The sequence below is a fragment of the Tachyglossus aculeatus genome, chromosome X4 (genome assembly GCF_015852505.1).
Source record: "Tachyglossus aculeatus isolate mTacAcu1 chromosome X4, mTacAcu1.pri, whole genome shotgun sequence".
NCBI lineage: Eukaryota > Metazoa > Chordata > Mammalia > Monotremata > Tachyglossidae > Tachyglossus > Tachyglossus aculeatus.
This window is the reverse complement of record NC_052098.1, coordinates 30,078,121-30,101,072: the sequence shown is the minus strand read 5'-3', so window position 1 is coordinate 30,101,072 and position 22,952 is coordinate 30,078,121. Positions and strand designations below refer to the sequence as shown.

Genomic DNA, 22,952 nt, shown 5'->3' with positions numbered 1-22,952 from the left:
TTTGCAACTCCTGAAAAGGGTGTTTTGACCCAACCCCCCAGCACTTAAGTTATAGATACAATAAATTTACTCATTCAATCATATTTATTGAGCACTGTTCTAAGAGCTTGGGAGAGGACAATATAACGACACTTGTTTACTTGTTTTGCCACCTACTTGTTTTGTTGTCTGTCTCCCCGTTTTAGACTGTGAGCCCGTTGTTGGGTAGGCACTGTCTCTGTTGCCGATTTGTACTTCAAGTGCTTAGTACAGTGCTCTGCACACAGTAAGCGCTCAATAAATAAGATTGAATGAATGAACATTAAAGTCACCGCTCACAATGAGCTTACAGTCTAGAGGATCTTCAATCACCTTGCCCCTTCCTACCTCACTACTCTCCTACTACAACCTAACCGGAACACGTTCAGTTTGTTTCATCACTCCTCAGGAACCTCCAGTGGTTGCCCATCCAGCTCCGCATCAAACAGAAACTCCTATCCACTTTGAAAGCACTCAGTCACCTTGCCCCCTACCAAACTCAGCCCAAACACTTTGCTCCTCTAAAACCAACCTGCTTACTGTACCTCAATCTCATCTATCTCACTGCTGACCTCTAGCCCATGTCTTGCCTCTGGCCTGGAACACCCTCCCTCTTCCTATCTGACAGGCAATTACTCTCCCCACCTTCAAAGCCTTATTCAAGACATCTCCTCCAAGGGGCCTTCCCTAAGCCTTCTTTTCTTTTTCTCCCTACTACTCCCTCCTTCGTTGCCCTGGTTTACTCCCTTTATTCTCCCCCCTCCTCCCCCAGCACTTTTTTTTTATGTCATTTATTAAGCGCTTACTATGTGCAAAGCACTGTTCTAAGCGCTGGGGAGGTTACAAGGTGATCAGGTTGTCCCACAGGGGGCTCACAATCTTCATCCCCATTTTACAGATGAGGGAACTGAGGCCCAGAGAAGTTAAGTGACTTGCCCGAAGTTACACAGCTGACATTTGGCGGAGCCGGGATTTGACCCCATGACCATTGACTCCAAAGCCCAGGCTCTTTTCAATGAGCCACGCTGCTTCTCAGCCACGCTGCTTCTCACACATATGCACATATCCACAATTTATTTAATGTCTGTCTCCCCTTCTAGACTGTAAGCTCACTGTGGGCAGGGACTGTGTAATATTGCTATGTCAGTACAGTACTCTGTGCAGGAAGCACTCTATAAATACCAATAATGATGAAAATTCACATCTTGAAGATGGAGAAAGGGCTGAAGGCGAATGGAAATTCCACTCACTTTTTTATATTGAGTCTTCTAGACAGTGGTATGGAGACTGCTTCTTAGAAGAGTTAGCATTCCCATTCGGTCCCAGATGACAGTTTTTCAAGTTTCTGTTAAGAGTAATATAACAAACTACAGATGGTTGGGGACTTTGGACATGAATAAGAAGCTTATTCTTGTTGAAGTAAACTCATTAATTCCTCTTACAGCACTTAAAAGTAATGCTTCCGGAGGATGTTTTGTCAATAATGATATGCCATAAACTCCCTCCTTAGCATTACAGAGTGGTTAAGTTTTGGCCGGTGGTTTATCAGTTGAGTGCTTATTGCATGCAGAGCACTGTTCCTAGAAGCAGCAGAGTTGAGTGGAAAGAACATGGGCCTGGAAGTCAGAGAACCTGGTTATAATCATGGCTCTGCCACTTGCCTGCTGGGTAACGGGCAAGTCAACTTCTCTGTGCCTCAGTTTCTTCATCTGTAAAATGGGGAATCAATACCTGTTTTCCCACCCATTTAGACTGTGAGCCCTAGGTGGGACAGGGACTGTGTCCAAACTTCTATGTACCCCAGCTCTTAGCACATAGTAAGCACTTAAATGCCACCACATATCTTTCCTCCATTGGGGTTAAAATAAGAGATAGAGCAGAGCAAAGAACACGAGAGAAAGCTTTATTAAGTTACTTTCCCAGAAATTGCTGCCTGTAGATCCACTGATAAATACAATATAGCTTCATAAGCCTTTTAGTGATGTTCACTGGAAAATTCTCTCATTGGTGGAACTACTTCTCCCGTCTCCATAATTGTATCACCCTATAAGAAATATTATGGTAAACATTAAAATCATGAACATGTCCATTTCTACATAGTATGGATTTAGTTTTGATTTTTACTACTACACATGGGTTAGTTTTCCAGGAATAAATTTATGATTTTTTTTATACCCATTAAGCTAAATGAGTCAGCATTTTTTCCCGTTTGCTCAGTGTCTGGGATCTCTAAACTCTGCCTAGAGTATTTTCCCCAAACATGAACTCAGAATATGCATCATGTTGTTCTTTACCTCTAATTCATCCTTTAAACTGCTCACAGATGAAGTAACTACAGCAGTTACTCAAATGCTGTGAATTCTAATGATGGCTCATTTATGGTATAGTCTTGTGAGGGAAGGTTTTAACCTTTGAGCCTGTTTTCACATTTAAAATGGGACCTCTGAATGTTAGAACATGGAATAAAAGCAATAATCTGAAGTCTACATTACTCCATGTTTTGGGTCGTGGCTGGGGAAACATCAAACCAGAAGGAAAACTAGTCAAACTGGAAGCACCAACTGTCATATGGACTCCTGTACTCCGGAGATAGTCGCGGCATCCTCCAGAGAAAAGTATCAGACCATTTTCGGTTTCTCTTTGGCTCGGCAGCACCTCAGTCATATAAAAGCTGGTGTTGGGCATGCTAGGATCTTGTACTGGGTAGAGTCACAGAACGACATTTTCCCAATTTCTAACCTATATGGGATTCTAGGGTTAGGGCCAAGAGCCAATGGCTTCCGACATCCACTTAAACCTTTATTCCTTTCCAGAAGGTTAATCCTGCATTACATGAGACATGTCCTGAGCTTGCAGTAAAATAAAATAAGTCAAAGTTAAATAGCCAGAGAACAGAGGAGAAAAATGTAAAATGAATTTATCGACTCACTGGGAATATTCTGGGCTTCCTTTCAACGATGCCATATGGTCTTGTCTGCAATGGAAGAGAGTTTAGGGTTTCTTAAACTAAAGCAAGTAATGGAAATCACCAAGAACTGTAATTTGATAACTCCCATCTGATCATAGTGCCCTACAAGATGTTGTAAGAACAAGGTAAAACAACTAAAAACAAAAACCCCAGATCTCAGACTTTGAGAAACAATCTAAGTCACCACTGATGCAAACAATATGACAGGTGCTGCAAAATAAAGTGTTTTTGTGCACAAGATGGAAAAATTTGATGACCTTTTGCCTCCCCCAATGCTGCAAAGGCTTAATAATCAGGCCTTTTATACGCATTTATGCAGAGGGGGAAAAAGTTTCTGTTTCCCCTTTATGACTGACCCCTTGCTTTCACTAATGACTATAAAGAGGAGCATGATTAAAGATGGATATAAAATTCATCAAAAAGTACGCTCTGGATTATTAAATATTAGGAGCTTCAGAGCCTTCCACACAATAGGCAAGACTTATTTTGCCCCACACTTGCTTCCCAATTTAGATAAACAGAAGTGAAGTTCACCAATTGCTATGTTGCCAACTTGTACTTCCCAAGCGCTTAGTGCAGTGCTCTGCACACAGTAAGTGCTCAATAAATACGATTGAATGAATGAAGTCGGCACTGTGGAGACTAGATGGTTTGTTGGGGGAGAATGACCACCATACAGGGTCTGGATCACCTCTTTGCAACCAATCATATTTATTGATCGCTTATTGTGTGCAAAGCACTGTACTAAAGTGCTTGGGAGAGTACAATATAACACATTCCCTGCCCACAGTGAGTTTACAGTCTAGAGGGAAAGCCAGAAACTTAATCTCAGGCTGAGCCTTACAATACTGTGTCTATTGGCTGTTTACCCAAATATATATATATCTCCTCTCCTTGCTTTTACCACCAACTGTTAAAGAGTTGTTCATATCCAGTAACCCACAGTATACTGAGCAAATGCTCCTTGGGGAAAAGATCACCAGGGACAATTAAATGGTCTTAAAAATAACAACAAAAAGCCTTTTTAGCCAAACAGTGTGGCCTAGTACAGAAAACGGGCCTGCGAGTCAGAAGGACCTGGGTTCTAATCCCTGCTCTGCCACTTGTCTGCTGTGTGGCCTTGAGCAGGTCACTTAACTTCTCTGTGCCTGTTACCTCCTCTGCAAAACAGGGATTAAGACAGTGAGCCCCATGAGTTGGACTGTGTCCAGCCTGATTAGCTTGTATCTACCCCAGCACTTAGTACAATGCCTGGCACATAGTAAGCACTTAAATAAACTGGTATGTGTGTGACATTATTTTGGTTGCCAATCATTAATTCAACTCTGCTTTTCTTCTTAAAAATGCACATAACTGAACAAAAATAGTCAACTGCAGTACTTACTTGCACATGGTATTTGAGATAATAGTGGGTAATCCAGAGCGGTACAAGAATATGAGTTAGAAAAAAGACACCACCTTTGTATGCCTTATAGGTCTGGGAAAAAAAAAAAATTAAGTGTTAGAAGCTGAAAAGGAGTCCCTAATATGCCAACACCACACCAATCATCATCAATGTTTATCAAGCATTGTACCAGGTACTGCAAAGCAGACAACCGAAGACAAAGACTGCAATATATAGAAGCCCCCCCACTCTAATCCCGAAGGACTTTATATACACCCTCCCCACTTTATTAATACTATAAATTCACTGGAAGAAATATGCACACTGCAAAGGGGCATGAAGGGTGGTGGCTGTCTCGAGGTTACCGTGTGACTCTGGGCAAGTCGCTTAACTTCTCTGTGCCTCGGTTACCTCATCTGGAAAATGGGGGATGAAGACTCTGAGCCCCACCTGGGACAACCTTGTCTCTCTACAGTGTTTGGCACTTAGTAAGCGCTTAACAAATACCACCATCAGTATTATTATTATCATCACCACCAAATGCTTAGCACACGCTGCAGCAAGGAGTTCTACACGATTTATGGGGCGGGGGAAACATAACGGGGGGTATGAAATTGGAGGGGGGTGGGGAAGAGCAGATGTATAAAGCAGGGTCAAAAGGGGAGGCAAGGAAGAACGTGGGAAAGTGGAACAGGAGCTTGGGGGCTTTGAGGAGAGGCAGCCTCACTCACGTAAATCCTCGGGAGGGTTTGGGGCTGGAGGAAGTTCTTCCAGAACCTCCCCAAGGGCGAGAGCTTCTCCGGGGGCAGGACGGGCTCGCGGAAGCTCAGCTCCTGATCTTTCAGCCATTTCCTTCGCAGGGCCCGCAACTGCTCCAGCCGCTGCTTCTCGTCCGCGGTGTAGCCCGCCATGCCGCCCCTTCGCCTCGAACTCCTGCCCAACGCCCGGCGACCTTGCGAGGAAGGCGCACTCAGATGACGCCCATCACCAACCGGCGCCACCGACGCCTGCGTACTTACTACCTTAGCGGGCGGGCCAGCCGCGGCGCAGGCGCGAAGGACCCGTCAGCCTTAACTAAGCAGTCACGCGGGGGCGGAGGGGCACTGGTGGTTGTGCGCTTGATTTTACCTCTCTCTGAAAATAATAATAACAATAATAATAATAATGGCATTTATTAAGCGCTTACTATGTGCAAAGCACTGCTCTAAGCGCTGCGGAGGTTACAAGGTGATCAGGTTGTCCCACGGAGGGGTCTCAGTCTTCATCCCCATTTTCCAGATGAGGGAACTGAGGCACGGAGAAGTTAAGTGACTTGCCCAGGGTCACACAGCTGACAATTTGGCGGAGTCGGGATTTGAACCCATGACCTCTGACTCCAAAGCCCGGGCTCCTTCCACTGCGCCAGTTTGGAGAACACTTTAAAAATACCGGTAGAGTGATTTTAGAGGTCTTGGGAGTTTAACCATCTATTTACTGCATGTGCCCCCGCCCCCTCCAGTTGGAAATTACCTGGGGGATAGAGTCAGAAGGGCCTGGGTTCTAATGCGGCCCCCGCCACCTGTCTGCTGTGTGACCTTGGGCAAGTCACTTCGCTTCTCTGGTCCTCGGTTACCTGCACTGTCAAGGGGGGGATTAAGTCTGTGAGCCCAATGTGTTCAAACTGATTACCTTGTATCTCTCAGCTCTGCCAATTGTCAGCTGTGTGACTTTGGGCAAGTCACTTAACTTCTCTGTGCCTCAGTTACCTCATCTGTAAAATGGGGATGAAGACTGAGCCCCCTGTGGGACAACCTGATGACCTTGTAATCTCCCCAGCGTTTAGAACAGTGCTTTGCACATAGTAAGCACTTAATAAATGCCATTATTACTATTATTATTACCACCCCAGGGCTTAGAACAGTGCCAGTCACATAGTAAGAACTAAACCAATACCTTAATAGTAGTAGTAGTACAGTTCTCAGCACACAGTAAATGTGGTGCTTTGCACACAGTAAGCACTCAAATACAGTTGAATGAATGAATGCTTGGCACAAAGTGTTTACCAAATGTTTCCATTATTATTGATAGCAATAATTATTATTCATTCATTCAATCATTTAATGAGTGCTTACTGTGTGCAGAGCACTTAAGCGCTTGGGGAGTGCAAGTCGGCAACATATAGAGACAGTCCCTACCCAACAACGGGCTACAGTCTAGAAGAGGGAAACAGACAACAGAACAAAACATTGTTGTAAGATGAGAAATTGCTCTCAAATTTCTGAAGTGAGGCTTTATCCTGGTGTATGAGACTTTTAAATTGAAATCACATTCTAAATGGAACATGTACAAAACGGGTTCCATTCTGGTACTGTTTTTCAAGTGACATCTGTTCCTGGCATGAGATTGCCAGAAGTTGGACACACCCAATCCTGACCCCTCTATTCTCATAGGGCACTCTCACCTCTCACCCATCAACCATTCAGAGATAGCTTTTGCTCAGTCTACACCCTTGGTTTATTTGGGGGAAAACAGTGAAACTTCCCTGATGAAACAGCTGTGAGTGTTTTGATACATGAACACTTTCGCATCACCCTTTTCTTGTCACAATAGCTAAGTGGTCAGGTTTCTCTCCATAAGCCTAATTCTCTTCCTCTCCTCATTTGTTTACAAAAGAAAAATTCAAATGCTCCCATGCCTACACATCTCCCAGGCTGAACTGACATTACCTACTTGGCTGGCCACACTATCCCACTGCCTGCCAGTCAGGAACTTGTCAACTTAAAGTAATTGCTCCCCTTCTTCCTTTTTCCAAAGCCTTCCACCCTGGTGGGATTCAGATCCACGATGATTCAAATCATCTCCCAAGTAACTATTTTCCTGAGGAAAACACTCAGGTGCTCAACTGAAAGAACAGATGGTGCAGACCTCCCTTTCCCCTCCCCAATTGATAGACACAGCAGTAATCTGCAAGCATTGTATTTTAGCTTTACCCCGTAAGGTTAAACTATAAAACCATGAGAGGTGCCAATACTGGGTTAGCCAAGTGGTCCATCCAGCCCACTGCTTCCAACAGTAATAACAGGTTATGTGGAAGAACTGGGCAATGCCCACTGCACCGCCTAGCAGAGAACAATGCCACAGAGTAGATAGACATGATCCCTGCCCACAAGGATCTATAAGCTTGGGGTGGGGGACCCATCATTAAAATAAATTACAGATGGATATGTACATAAATTCTGTGGTGCTGAGGTAGAATGCACAGATCCACTTGCAGAGGTGACACAGAAGGGAGGGTGAATAGGGCTTGGGGAAGCCTCTTGAAAGAGATGTGATTTTAGGAGGGCTTTGAAGGTGGGGAGAGTGGTGGTCTGTCTGATATGAAGGGGGAAGGAGTTCCAGGCCAGAGGCGGGACTTGCATGAGGGGTCTGCGGCAAGATAGATGTGATCGGGGTACAGTGAGTAGGTTGGCATTAGAGGAACTAAGTGTGTGGGCTGGATTCAGCAAGGTTAGGTATGAGCTGTTCATTCTTGTAACAAAATGGAGGCCTAAAAAAGGTGCAATAGGACATACAAATCAAGCTAAGATGAAGCAGCATTTCAACATTCTCAACACACCTATTTTTGAAGATGGGCCCTTCAAAACATAGAAAACCTTTCAGCAGGCAAAGATGTCACTGTAGCAGCTAGAACCATAAAAATGGTAAAGTGGCTGTATCTGAGGGAATACTTGCTGAGAACTACAGATACGGAGGAGACACTTACACAACCTCTTCCACAACATATGGAACACTGCAGAAATGCCACAAGGTCTCACAGATGCCACCAATGTCACTATCTTCCCAGCACTATCTCAAGAGATCTCCTTCCTCTCAAAATCCACCTCCTCCAACCTGCACCTCCATACCCATCCCTTCATGCCATATCAAAACACTTGCCCCCTCCCTTCCTTCCTGACCACAATCTTTTTTTAAAAAATGATGTTTGTTTAGTGCTTACTATGTGTCAGGCAGTATACTAAGTGCTGTAGTAGATACAAGCTAATCGGATGGATACGATCCCTGTCCCACATAGGGTTCACACGATCTTAATCCCTGCTTTACAGATGAGGTAACAGGCACGGAAAAGTTAAGTGACTTATCCAAGGTAACACGGCAGACAAGTGGCAGAGCCAGGATTAGAAACCAGGTCCATTTGACTCCCAGGTCCTTGATCTATCCACTAGGCCATGCTGCTTCTCTGTTTTTCAGTCCAGCTAGGGGAGATGGCCTATTCCTCCATCCCAGCTGGCCTCAGCTGCCCTGTGTCTGGGTAAAGTTGATCTTGCCGTCATGGCTGTTCGGATGTACATGGAGAGCGGGCATTAGGCTGGCATCTGACTGGCAGGGGAAAGCGGCACCATTTTGAGCCATAGTTCAACCCCTTTTACCAGGGATTAGTAGATTTCCTAGGGTGCCCAGACACAGTCATAATCCGACCAAATGCCTCTTATGCAAATCACACTCCCATTGCAGCCCCCTCCCCACTCCTCAAAAACCTCCAGTGGTTGTCCATCCACTTCCACATCAAACAGAAACCCCTTAACCATGGGCTTTTAAAGCACTTAATCAGCTTTCCCCCTATTACCTTGCCTCATTGATTCCCTACTACACTTCAGTCCACACACTTGACTCCTCTAATGCCAACCTAAGCACTGAACTTTGATTTCATCTGTCTCACTGCCACCCCATTGCCCCCATCCTCCTTCTGGCCTAGAACTTCCTTCTCTTTCACACCTTACACAGCACAACTCTCCCCAGTCAATCAATAAATCAATGGTATTCATTGAGTACTTACTGTGTCAAGCGCTGTAGTAAGCACTTGGGAGAGTACAATACACCAGAGTTGGTAGACATGTTCCCTGCTTGCTCACCAAAGCCCTCCTAAAATCACATCTCATCCAAGAGGCCTTCCTTCATTTAAGTTCTCATTTCTCCTACTTGCCCTCCCTTCCATAACACCTGTGCACTTGGACCTGTTCCCCCTAACTTGATGTTCACTTTACCCTCTAAGCATTTGATATTCACCCCACCCTGGGGACCTAAGTTCATAGCCTTGCACTCTGCCATTTTCCCTTATCTGTAATTTTTTTTAATGTCTGTCTGCTTCCCCCTCTAGACTGTAAGCTCCTTGTGGGCAGAGATGGTTTCTACCAACTCTATTGTATTGTACTCTCTCAAGCATTTAGTTCAGTGCTCAGTGCACAGAAAGCACTCAATAAATATCATTGAATAAAAGTGAAAGATCAGATTGTGGCAAATAATAATAATAATTGTTAAGTGCTTACTATGTGCCAAGTACTGTACTAAGCACTGGAGTAGATGCAAAATAAGCAGGTTCCACATAGGGCTCACATTCTAAGTAGGAGGGAGGACAGTATCGAATCCCCATTTTGCAGATGAGGGAACTGAGGCAGGCACAGAGAAATGAATTGATTTGCCCAAGGTCACACAGCAGGTAAGTTGCGGATCCAGGATTTGAACCCAGGTCCTCTCATTTTCTTTGATTGCTGTCGTCAATATCCTAGCCAGAGTACTCCTGGTTCTGCTGCTTAAAGAAATCACTGTCTGAATGCTCCCAGAATCACAATGTGGCTTCACCTCACAGTGTAGTAGAGCAGACACGATTTTTACAGTCTATCAGCTGTAGAAAAATTCAGGGTTGCAGCACCAAGGATGCCATACGCTTTTCATAGATCTCACAAAAGCATTTAATGCCATCAGTAGATCCAGACTCTGGGAATTACTTAGCAAATTTGGCTGCCCTGAAAACTTCATTGACATTCTGAGGTTACTGCAGAAAAGTTATATTTGGAGGTTTCTTGGACAAATCCATTCCCCGCTGCTAGCGTAGTGAAGCAGAGATGCCTGCACACAATAAACTCTCAATAAATATCATTGATTGATTGAGTGTACACTGCCAGGCTGGAAAGACAAGAGACCTGACTGCAGATATTAGAATGTGTTTCTGTTCCTCCAACTCAACAGACTCCAAGCACCAGCTAAAGCAGCCAAGGATCATTTTAACTGTCTTTAAAAAGATGTCCATATGATCTAGGGCTGCTAAGTTGGTATGAATTTAGGCGATTTTACTGGAGCTGGAAAATCAGAGTAAGCCAGTCACTGTATTTCAAACCCTTTGGTCAGATAATACCTGCCGGTCTCAGCTCCGCAACATTGCCAAGATCCGCCCTTTCCTCTCCATCCAAACCGCTACCCTGCTAATTCAAGCTCTCATCCTATCCCGTCTGGACTACTGCACTAGCCTTCTCTCTGATCTCCCATCCTCGTGTCTCTCTCCACTTCAATCCATACTTCATGCTGCTGCCCGGATTATCTTTGTCCAGAAACGCTCTGGACATATTACTCCCCTCCTCAAAAACCTCCAATGGCTACCGATCAATCTGCGCATCAGGCAGAAACTCCTCACCCTGGGCTTCAAGGCTCTCCATCACCTCGCCCCCTCCTACCTCACCTCCCTTCTCTCCTTCTACTGCCCAGCCCGCACCCTCCGCTCCTCCACCACTAATCTCCTCACTGTACCTCGCTCTCGCCTGTCCCGCCATCGACCCCCGGCCCACGTGATCCCCCGGGCCTGGAATGCCCTCCCTCTGCCCATCCGCCAAGCTAGCTCTCTTCCTCCCTTCAAGGCCCTGCTGAGAGCTCACCTCCTCCAGGAGGCCTTCCCAGACTGAGCCCCTTCTTTCCTCTCCCCCTCGTCCCCCTCTCCATCCCCCCATCTTACCTCCTTCCCTTCCCCACAGCACCTGTATATATGTATATATGGTTGTACATATTTATTACTCTATTTATTTATTTATTTATTTTACTTGTACATTTCTATCCTACTTATTTTATTTTGTTGGTATGTTTGGTTCTGTTCTCTGTCTCCCCCTTTTAGACTGTGAGCCCACTGTTGGGCAGGGACTGTCTCTATGTGATGCCAATTTGTACTTCCCAAGCGCTTAGTACAGTGCTCTGCACATAGTAAGCGCTCAATAAATACGATTGATTGATTGATTGATAATACAGTAACTTGCAATAGTAAATCCCCACAAGAGGGCAGTCTTTGATTATTATTAATCTTGAAATAAATTCAGTCCTGTTCCAGAACGGTTTTAAGTCATGTGATTCTAATCTAGGGGTAGAGGAGTGCAGTCAGAGCACAAAAATCATATAGCAAACGACCCTCCAGAAGTCTAAATATGTGATAACACTGTTCCCTAGCCCTCTCTCCTCGCACACCTTCACATTTCACTGGGTTAATAATAATAATACTACTAATTATGGTATTTGTTAAGTGCTTACTATGCGCTGAGCACTGTTTTAAGCGCTGGGGGTGGATTCAAGGTAATCAGGTTGTACCACGTGGCATAACGATGGGTTATCCTGATACCCACTTATTACTTTGTCTCACTGCCGTTGCTTATCCCTTCCAAGGCTTGCAGTACCCTGGTCCTGGAGCTGCCAAGGTCGTGGTATTCAAGAGGCAGCTTGCTCTCATTCAATCCAGAGTCTGGTCCGGGTGAGAATAAACCCAAAGGCAACAGTGAGTTACCTTGATTCTCTTTTCCTTTCTCCTCTTAACCCCCGTCAGTTCATCCTCCGCTTTAACTTCATGCCCTGCCAACTCCCCCTTCTCTATCAATAGCATTTATGGAGATCTTACTGTTTGCAGAGTTCTGTACTAAGCACTTGGGAGAGCACAATATAACAGAGTTGGTAGACATGTTCCCTGCCCACAAGGAGCTTATAGTCTAGAGGGAAGTTTTCTCCCCCTCTCTAATTTTTCTCAATTTATTTCTCCCCACTCTTCTCTCCATTGATCCCTTCCTTATAGTTAGTGCTAGAATTTACTAAACAATTTTTCTATAATAATAAAAATTATAGTATTTAAGTGCTTACGATGTGCGAGGCACTGTACTAAGCACCAAGCATTATGCTAAAGCCTGGGAAAGATACAAGATAGTCACAGTCCCTTCCCACATAGTCTGAGGGAGGGAGAGAAGTTATTGTATTCAATCATATTTATTGAGTGCTTACTGTTTGCAGAGCACTGTACTAAGCATTTGGAAAGTACAATTCAGCAACAGATAGAGACAATCCCTACCCAACAACAGGCTCACAGTCTAGAAGGGGGAAACGAACAACAAAAAACAAGCAGATGGTATCAATACCATCAAAATAGACAAATAGAATTATAGATATACGCACATAATAAAATAAAATGAGTAATAAATATGTACAAATATAAACAAGAGCTGTGGAGAGGGAAAGGGGGTAGGGGAGGAGGAGCAGAGGAAAAGGGGGGGCTCAGCCTGGGAAGGCCTCCTGGAGGAGGTGAGCTCTCAGTAGGTCTTTGAAGGGAGGAAGAGAGCTATTTGCATTTAGCAGATGAGGAAACTGAGGCAGAGAGGTTAAATCACTTGTCCAAGGACTCACATTAGGCCAGTGGGCATCCTGACTGCACTTTAACCCCATACCAAGCTTATCAAGAAATGAATATTAACAATCCTCTCTCTACTCTCTATCTTCTCTCAACCTCAGGGTCTAGCCTAGGTAGTTTTAATCCTTCTCAACTGCCCTTACTCACACACACTCACACGCATACATAATCCTCTAACAAGGCCATCTTGATCGTGGGGCTTAAGTGTCCTGGCTTTCATCTTGCACTTTGAGTGGATTGATTTACTGTTCAGCAATGCTATTGAAACCTGGGCTTCAGCTCTTTGTGACAACATGGTGGTCGTTTGAGACAATTTTGGTTACTTCCCCTCTAGGGCATTGTTCTCCACCTCTGGTTTATGCCCTGTCAGCTGTTCAACAATCTCCTAACAATGATGACTGGTTGCTATTCTGTCCATTTATAATCTTCCGCCTAGACTACTGCATCAGTCTCCTTGCTGACCTCCCTGCTTCCTGTCTCTCCCCACTCCAGTCCAACCTTCACTCTGCTGTTTGGATCATTTTTCTAAAATAATGCTTAGTCCATACCGCCCACTCAAGAACCACCAGTGGCTGCCCATCTACCTCCACAAAGAGAAACTCCTTCCCATTAGCTTTAAGGCACTCAAATCAGCTCTCGCCTTATCACCTAACCTTACTGATCTCCTACTGCAACCCAGTCTACAGACTTTGCTCCTCTAATGTCAACCTGCTGTCTGTACTTCTATCTCATCTATCCTGTCACCAACCCCCTGTGCATGTCCTCCCTTGGGCCTGAAATCTCTCGCTGCTTTTACCCTTTCCTTTGAAATGATTCAGTCTTTTATATTTTCCATATCCTTTCTCCTTCTGTTTTAATATCTGACAAAACACCACTCTGCCCACCTTCAAAACCCTAAGGAAAATCACATTACCTCTAGGAAACTTTCCCTGATTATGCCTACCAACTCTATTTTACTTTCCCAAGCACTTACTCTGCCCACAGCAAGCACTCATTGACTGACTTTCTCCTCTCTGTTAAGGTGAATAATCTACAATTTACTGTACCTGTCACTTCACTGTCATTGTGGCATTTCCTGTTGGGGATGGGAGGGTAAGGAGCCACTCCTATCTTCCACATTCAGACTTGGAGAGTCTCTTAGGTTTTAAACTTTTCCAACTTGTTAATTATCCTGTGTCTCGTAAAACAGAGTTCATGAACCACATACGTCTTATCCTCCCTCAACATCACGGCTGATAAGGACCAGGTTTACCCAGCTCCAGGAATCTGGTGCTGATGCTTTTATGTGAATCCCCCAGCTGATTGAGAAACAGCCTTCCTTATCCAGATTGCTCTTAATACAACCAGAATTTAGGAGGTAATCATTTATTAAACATTTACTATGTGCTCAGCACTATACTAAGCCCAGGGGTAGATAACATAAGCAGATCAGACACAACCTCTCTCCTATAAAGGGTTCACAAGCTTAGGGGGAGGGAAAACAGGTACTGAATCCCATTTTATAGATGAGGAAACTGAGGCCCAGAGAAATTAAGTCACTTGCCCAAGATCACCCAGCAGGCAAGGGGCAGAGTAAGATTAGAACTCAGGCCTCAAACTCCTAGTCCTGTGCTCTTTCCAATAGGCCACGTTGCTTCTCTTTGTTAAATTTGTTCCAAGTAATCTGGGTGTAAGTGCAAGTTTACTTTATACAGTACTTTAAGATCCCTAATGAAAGGAAAAGAGGTAGTTCTTTAATTAACATCCACATCCTCCATTATTATATCATTGTGGTTTACCGCTTTTGAAAGGCCATAGAATCACAACACAGCTTGTCCTTTTTAGTCTTTGATGTCAACACCTGTTTGAAGGATGCATGGGTTTGGGCCAGTGTCCTTTAGTTAATGAGATGGGTGATGGGAACATATGAAAGGCATGTTTATTCTCTTTCCTCGACACTGTGGACCACCCCCTTCTCCTCAACACGCTATCCAACCTTGGCTTCACAGACTCTGTCCTCTCCTGGTTCTCCTCTTATCTCTCCAGTCGTTCATTCTCAGTCTCTTTTGCAGGCTCCTCCTCCCCCTCCCATCCCCTTATTGTAGGGGTTCCTCAAGGTTCAGTTCTTGGTCCCCTTCTGTTTTTGATCTACACACTCCCTTGGGGACCTCATTTGCTCCCACAGCTTCAACTATCATCTCACGCTGATGACACCCAAATCTACATCTCTGCCCCTGCTCTCTCCCCATCCCTCCAGGCTCGCATCTCCTCCTGCCTTCAGGACATCTCCATCTGGATGTCTGCCCGCCACCTAAAACTCAACACGTCCAAGACTGAACTCCTTGTCTTCCCTCCCAAACCCTGCCCTCTCCCTGACTTTCCCATCACTGCTGACGGCACTACCATCCTTCCCGTGTCACAAGCCTGCAAACTTGGTGTCATCCTCGACTCCGCTCTCTCATTCACCCCTCACATCCAAGCCATCACCAAAACCTGCCGGTCTCAGCTCCACAACATTGCCAAGATCTACCCTTTCCTTTCCATCCAAACCGCTACCCTGCTCATTCAAGCTCTCCTATCCCGTCTGGACTACTGTATCAGCCTCCTCTTCGATCTCCCATCCTCTTGTCTCTCCCCACTTCAATCCATACTTCACTCCGCTGCCCGGATTGTCTTTGTCCAGAAACGCTCTGGGCATGTTACTCTCCTCCTCAAAAATCTCCAGTGGCTACCAATCAACCTACGCATCAGGCAGAAACTCCTCACCCTCGGCTTCAAGGCTCTCCATCACCTCGCCCCCTCCTACCTAACCTCCCTTCTCTCCTATAGCCCAGCCCGCACCCTCTGCTCCTCTGCCGCTAATCTCCTCACCGTGCCTTGTTCTTGCCTGTCCTGCTGTCGATCCCCGGTCCACGTCATCCCCCTGGCCTGGAATGCCCTCCCTCCCCATATCCGCCAAGCTAGCTCTCTTCCTCCCTTCAAGGCCCTACTGAGAGCTCACCTCCTCCAGGAGGCCTTCCCAGACTGAGCCCCCTTCTTCCTCTCCCCCTCGTCCCCCTCTCCATCCCCACCGTCTTGCCTCCTTCCCTTCCCCACAGCACCTGTATATATGTTTGTACATATTTATTACTCTATTTGTTTTACTTGTACATATCTATTCTATTTGTTTTATTTTGTTAATATGTTTGATTTTGTTCTCTGTCTCCCCCTTCTAGACTGTGAGCCCACTGTTGGGTAGGGACTGTCTCTATATGTTGCCAACTTGCACTTCCCAAGCGCTTAGTACAGTGCTCTGCACACAGTAAGTGCTCAATAAATACAATTGATTGATTAACTTGTCTGTGCCTCAGTTACCTCATCTGTAAAATGGGGATTAAAACTGTGAGTCCCCCGTGGGACAACCTGATCACCTTGTAACCTCCCCAGCGCTTAGAACAGTGCTTTTCACAGAGTAAGCGCTTAAATACCATCATTATTATTATTATTTAAATACCACCATTTTTTAAACCTGTGCTCCTGGGTGCTTTCGCAGTTTTCTTAAGTGTCGTACTTAAAACGACCACAAAGTGGCGATGTTTCTAAACATTAACGTCTTTTCTGATTGCTGGCAACCTTTGTTGCCTAGGTTTCATTTTTAGGAAAATTTCTGGTTCTATTGTACACAATTTTCTCCAGGTTCTCTAAAATACAAGAATTTTAAACTGGCTTGATTCTTAGTTTTAATAATTGTTGCATTTGTTAAGAACTTATTATGCGCCAAACATTGTACTAAGTGCTGGGGTAGATACACCATCATCAGTGTGGACAGAGTTCCTTGTCCAGCATGGGGCTCACAATCTAAGGTGGGGTGGAGAATAGATATTTATTCCCCATTTTTACTTGCGAAATATTGATGACAACCATTTAGCACAAACATTCCTAAAATACAAGCATTTGTCAATCAGTAGTCTTTATTGAGCACTTACTGTGAGCAGGGCCTTGGAGCCCATTGTGGGCAGGGATTGTCTCTGTTACTGAATTGTACTTCCCAAGCACTTAGTACAGTGCTCTGCACACAGTAAGCACTCAATAAATGATTGAATGACTGACTAGACACTTGGAAGAGTACAATAGAGTTAGCAGAGGTGATCTCTATCCTCTAGGAGTTTACGATCTAGCAGAGGTGACATTTACTAAAATTAATTGCAGGCAGCCATTTGGGTTAAATGTATGATTTTTTTTCAAAATAGAAACTCTGGAAATCTTGGAATGGCAGTATGTTTGTAAAAATTTAGTGTCAGCATGCTGTTGCCGCCGACCAACGGGGCTGCCAGTCAGGGAAATTTCCTTTTAATTTTACTGCAACCATGAAGCTTGTTCCCTTGGGCTACTCTTTTCAAACTGCCAAAGTTATGTTAATTTGTTTCTTGGGGTTTCCCAAAAAATTACATGAACAATGACCCTGCTGTTTGGCAAAGTCTTCTAAAATAATCTAATAAACTGCCACAGTATCTTGTTGCCTCAAAGGTACACCTTTTTTAAAAAAAAATGGTATTTGTTAAGCACTTACTATATGCCAAGCACTGTGCTAAATGCCCGGGGAAGATGCAAGATAATTGGGCCAGACACAGTCCTTGACCCACATGGAGCTCACATTCTAAGGTGGAGGGAGAACAGGAGTTGAATCACCACTTACAGATGAGGTAACTGAGGCAGAGAGAAATTAAATGACTTTCCCTAGGTCACAGAGCATACAAATGGCCAAGCTGGAATTAGAACCCAAGTCCTGTGATTCCCAAGCTCGTGCTCTTTCCACCAGGACATGCTGCTTCCCTAGCTCACGTACCCATTTCTGGGTATTCCAAACAATTTAAAGATGAGAGAAAGGGTGAGGATAAGCATCTTTTAGTATTCAGTAGCTAAGATTTGACCAGGTCATTTCAATAACTATAGAGAGGGCTTATTGGCTTCAAGCAGAGAAGCAGTATGGCCTAGTAGAAAGAGCACAGTCCTGGGAGTCAGAAGGACCTGGGTTCTAATCCAGGCTCTGCCACTTGTCTGCTGTGTGACCTTGGGCAAGGCACGTAATTTCTCTGTGCTTCAGTTATCTCATCTATAAAATGGGGATTAAGACAGTGAGCCCCATGTGGGACATGGACCATGTCCAACCCGAAGCTTGTATCTACCCCAGTACTTAGTACAGTGCCTGGCACATAGTAAATACTTAACACTATTAAAAAATCCTGTGTCCAGGATTACAGACAGGGTGGAACAGAGGATACAACTGATTCTGATCCTTCTGGCCTATGTAACTCTGCACCTACAAATTAGCATGGGCTCATACCTATGGGCCAAAATTAGATTATTCTGAAAAGACATTTGGAAGGTAGGATTTATAAATTCCTCTCAACTTCTCTGGTCCTTACCTCTCAAAATCATAAAATGGGGATTAAGACTGTGAGCCCCATGGGGATTATGGACTGTATCCAATTTGATTAACTCATTTACTCCAGTGCTTAGAACAGTGCCTGGCACATAGTGAGTACTTCAAAAATGCCATAAAAAATGAGAAAAAAAACAAGAAGATGCAATCCACAGAAGTAGGACTGTACTTCTTCAGGCTTGGTATGCTTAGCTCATTGCTATGAGCTGCAACGTGTTAAGTGTGGGAAGTCTAGAGAAAATATTGCAGAGATTTTTGAAGGTTGATTTTGCTTCTTGCATAACTGCTGCTACAGAAATTCACATATATCCATGTCCAAGTGGTTATTTCCCCTGATCTCTTGGGCAACACTATTTGAATGACTTTTCCAAAATGTCTTACATTGAGATAGTAAGACATAGTACTTTGGTAACTGATGATTTTGTATCTACCCCAGAGTCTACTGCAGCACTTGATACATAGTAAGTGGTTAACAAAACCCACTATTATTATTATTACAACAGCTTCCAACCTGAAGTAGAGAAGGCAGTAGAGAAAGAAGGGGTGAGAAGCCAGGGCAAGGGGTGAAAGAATAGCTCTGAAGTCACCAATTGGTTCACCTCAAAAGAGAAAGGGGTGGTGTCAGAGAGGGGGGAGGGAAGGGAGGAAAGGGGGAAAGGGCCAAAGCATTACACTTTCAGGTGCTAGGCACTGTACTAAGTGCTAGGGCAGATACAAGGCAACCAGGTTGGACACATGGGGCTCACAACTTTAATCCCCATGTTCTGCATGAGGTAAACTGAGGCACAGAGAGGTGAAGTGACTTGCCCAAGGTCACAGCAGGCAAATTGGCAGAGCCACGATTATAATCCAGGTCCTCTGACTCCCTGCCCTCTGCTCTTTCCACTAGGCCATGCTGACTCTCCCAACAGCTTAGTACAGTGCTTTACCCAGAGTAAGTGCTCAACAAATACCACTGATGGATGAATGGGTGATTCAGGGACAGATTATAATGGTAGAGATTGAAACCAAGTGTGGAGTTTAGCAGTGTTCCAGGGAAAGTTGAGGTGATACCGCACTGATGCCCAGAGCTACTGCAGCTCCATCGCTCTGCCAACAACTGCCACAGGTTGTATGTGAGTGCCCTGAATATTTCTGCTTAATCAGGACTTCCCGATAGCTCAAGATCCTGACAGGCCAGCAGCTGGATTTCTCAGTCGCGTAGTGCTGATTCTTTGCCACCTTTCTCTCAGGCCCCTCTAACCAGGTCCACCATGATGAGGGAGAAAAAGGTGAGTTTCAGAAATCATCTGAACAACAGCTCTTCTCTCTTTTCCTGTTTCACACAGTTCAGAAGATGCTCTTGCTACCCCCTAGCCACTGAGAGCTGCAACTTGGGACATTGCCAGCCTAATTTTTCACATCTTTGTCCCACATGGGGCTCAGTCTTACAGATGAGGTAACTAAGGCACGGAGAAGTTAAGTGACTTTAAGTGACTTACCCAAGGTCACACAGCAGACAAATGGCAAAATCAGAATTAGAACCCAGGTGCTTCTGACTCCCAGGTCCATGTTCTTTTCACTAGGCAACACTGCTTCTCATTTTGAACAATGAATTGTTGCTGGATCCTCTGATTACTGTTTTTAGTGACTTGCAATGTCAGGAGTGGTTTGGGGGCAACTGGATTTGAGAAGGCTGCATTTGAGGTGGAAGCAGGGTTGCTAGCCCTCTCTCTGGAAATTCACGGGCAGTCCCTAAAAATGAGCTAAAATTGGTTGTGTCCAAAGAGCCCGTAAAAAATATTACTCTCTGTAAAAATACTGTGGTGGCAGCAGTGGGTTTTAACATGCCTCTGCTCCAACCCTTTTGGCAGTGGGGACTGGGAGGGCGGGGTGGGGGGCACAGCTGTGTGCTCGTTGTGGGCAAGAAACATGTCTACCAATTCTTCTGACGTATTGTACTCTCCTAAGCTCTTACTACAGTGCTCTGCACACAGTAAGTGTTCATTAAATACCACAGATTGATTGCCAGATGGTTGGCGACCCTGTGTAAGTGCAGCATTCTTGAAATGGAGTTCCTGGACACAGGTTATTTGGTTACTATGTTAATTGGATTTGGTGACTTCTGAATGGTTGGCAATAGGATTATTATTACCAGGAAATGATACAATTTTGTATGAATAGTGAAATGAAGAGGTTCAGACTCTTTGAAGTGATTTAGAGACTTAGCTCTAGAGCCTCCCCCCGCCCCCCCAAGACTATAAGCTCATTGTGGGCAGGGAATGTGTCAATTACATTGTACTCTCCCCAGTGCTTAGTACAGTGCTCTGCACATAGCATTCAATAAATATGATTGACTGATTGACTAGAAGGTTCACCTTATCCTTCCAAACCTCTCTAACCTGTAAAATCAGAAACAGCTCTCTCATGGGATATAGAACTTTCCCGGGTTTGGAATACTAGAGTATAGCTCTTTTGGGGATGTTTGGACAATCAAATCAGTAGCATTTATCGAGCACCAACCGTGTGCAGAGTCCTGCACGAAGCATTTGGGAGGGTTAAGGAGAATTAGTAGACATAGTCCTTGCCCTCAAGGGGCTTGCATTTCCTGTCCTGGTCCTGGCAAAACTAAGTGATGCAGCAGAAGTGGAACAAAAATGAAATCTGAAGGGTAGGGAAAATGCTAACCAGAGATATGTTTTAACTTCACTTTGGTTTTGAGGAACTGGTAAAGTCCCCAATTTGTATTTAAACTTAATTCACCAGGGATTGTGGGAAGGGAGGGGAAAGTCTCAGATACCTCATCGATTGCTGGGGAGACCAGTGAAAGAAACATAGCTTAGAAAATCCTCTAAAAAAATGAAAGGAAACCAAAGCATTTTAAGAACACAATGAATATATCAAATATATCTATAGCATTTTTTTCTAAAAAATCATTTTCTCTAGTTTTCTCTTTCCTGAACTGGTTGAGCTATCTGTCTCTGCATTTGCTATAAACCACATTTGTCTTTTACATGAAACTAATCCTTTCATTATTTCCAGAGATTAATTTCATCTGCTGATTTCAATGGGACTTGATATTTTCCATTTGTACTCTGAAAGTAACATTTAAGTAACTCTGAGGGAGATGTAAATTGGTGCTGTGTACAGGGATTTGGAGACTCAGTTCCCATTAATATTGGTGAGAGGGTGGAAAGGATGGATAAATCCTTAAGCATGGCTGCCTTCGTGCTTTCATGGTGCAGAAAAAAAAAAGTACACAGTCCATCAGGCTTAGTTTGCTCTGTTGTGCCTCTGTGAAATGTAACAGGCAGGGAACAGAACGTGTTTTATTCTGAAACCCTTCAAAGCAATAACTGCTTGCCAAGATCAGAATATCAGCACCTTGCAGAATATACCAGAAGCTAGGGGATTTGGGTCTACCTTACACCTTGTTTGCAATGTCAGATATGTGCTAACATCATTGGTGCTGTTCTTTTCGGCTCCTAAGTACAGTTCAGTCCACGCATATTATTCACAGGCACACAAAAGGGGTCAAATCTATTTTTCTTTTTGTACCTTTAAAATTAGAACTGAGTATCTTGATTAGGGGGGCTCACTTAGCCCAGGACAACTTCTTCCATTTAGCCCAGAAGAACTCCTCTAGGAAGCTGAAAGAGAAAAGAACACTCCAACCACAATAATGATGATGATGATGACAATAATGATGATGGTATTTGTTAAACTCTTACTATGTGCCGAGCACTGTTCTAAGCACTGGGATAGATACAAGGTTATCAGATTGTCCCACATGGGGCTCACAGTCTTAATCCCCATTTTACAGATGAGGTAACTGAGGCACAAAGTGAAGTGACTTGCCCAAAGTCACACAGCTGACAAGTGGTGGAACTGGGATTAGAACCCACGACCTCTGACTCCCAAGCCCGTGTGCAAGGGCAGATACAAGGCAATCAGATTAGACAAGGTCCCTGACGCACAGGGAGCTCACAGCCTAAGGGAAAGGGAATGCAACCTATTTGATCTCCATTTTACATATGAGGACACTGAAGCACAGAGAAATGAAATAACTTTTGCCAAATCACCCAGCAGACAGTCAGTGGAACTGGGATTAGAAGCCATGTCTTCTAACTCCCAATCACATGTTCTTTTCTAGCACTTAGAACAGTGCTTGGCACATAGTGAGCGCTTAACAAATACGATCATCATTTCCACTAAGCTACACCCTACCTCCACACACAATAAGCGCTCAATAAATACGATTGAATGATTGAATGAATGAATAAGGGTGCCAATGGGGCTTTTAAATTTCATGGTGTCATTTTATCATAGAAGCAGATGAGGTAAAGCACTTGTGTTACTCCCCCAATTCAAAACCTTGTGATGGATCAAAAAAACACATCTATGATAAAGTAGTTTTTTGGGGTTTTTTTTGGCCTTTTAGCACTCAGAGCCAAGTAGCTGTTTATTATCTGTTATTCTTAGTGTTGCTTCCACCAATGGCAATTAGTTTTGGCAGTTTGGAATGTTAGCTTTGCACACAATAAGCACTCAATAAATGATTGAATGAATGGTACCTACAAATTCTAATCATTACCTATCATTCCAAGTACTCAGGGCTTGAGCCCTTAAAAACAAGAGGAAGGCTCCCAGAAATGACTGATGTTTCTGCAGGATCCATCTTTCTTATGGTTGGTACACTGAAAGGAACTTTCTTATGGTTGGTAAACTGAAAAGAAGAGAC

The 22,952-nt window shown here is 44.2% G+C and overlaps 1 protein-coding gene across 1 annotated transcript; it reads right to left on the bottom strand.

Annotated features, from left to right (window-relative positions):
- Positions 1-1,900: 1,900 nt before the first annotated feature.
- NDUFB6 (NADH:ubiquinone oxidoreductase subunit B6) lies at positions 1,901-5,356 on the bottom strand. The gene is made up of 4 exons (XM_038769841.1): positions 5,102-5,356; positions 4,371-4,463; positions 2,948-2,992; positions 1,901-2,062 (listed from the first exon to the last, which is right to left on the bottom strand). The coding sequence occupies exons 1-4, from the start codon at positions 5,279-5,281 to the stop codon at positions 1,994-1,996; spliced, it is 387 nt and encodes a 128-aa protein (XP_038625769.1). The 5' UTR covers positions 5,282-5,356; the 3' UTR covers positions 1,901-1,993.
- Between the last annotated feature and the right edge of the window lie 17,596 nt (positions 5,357-22,952).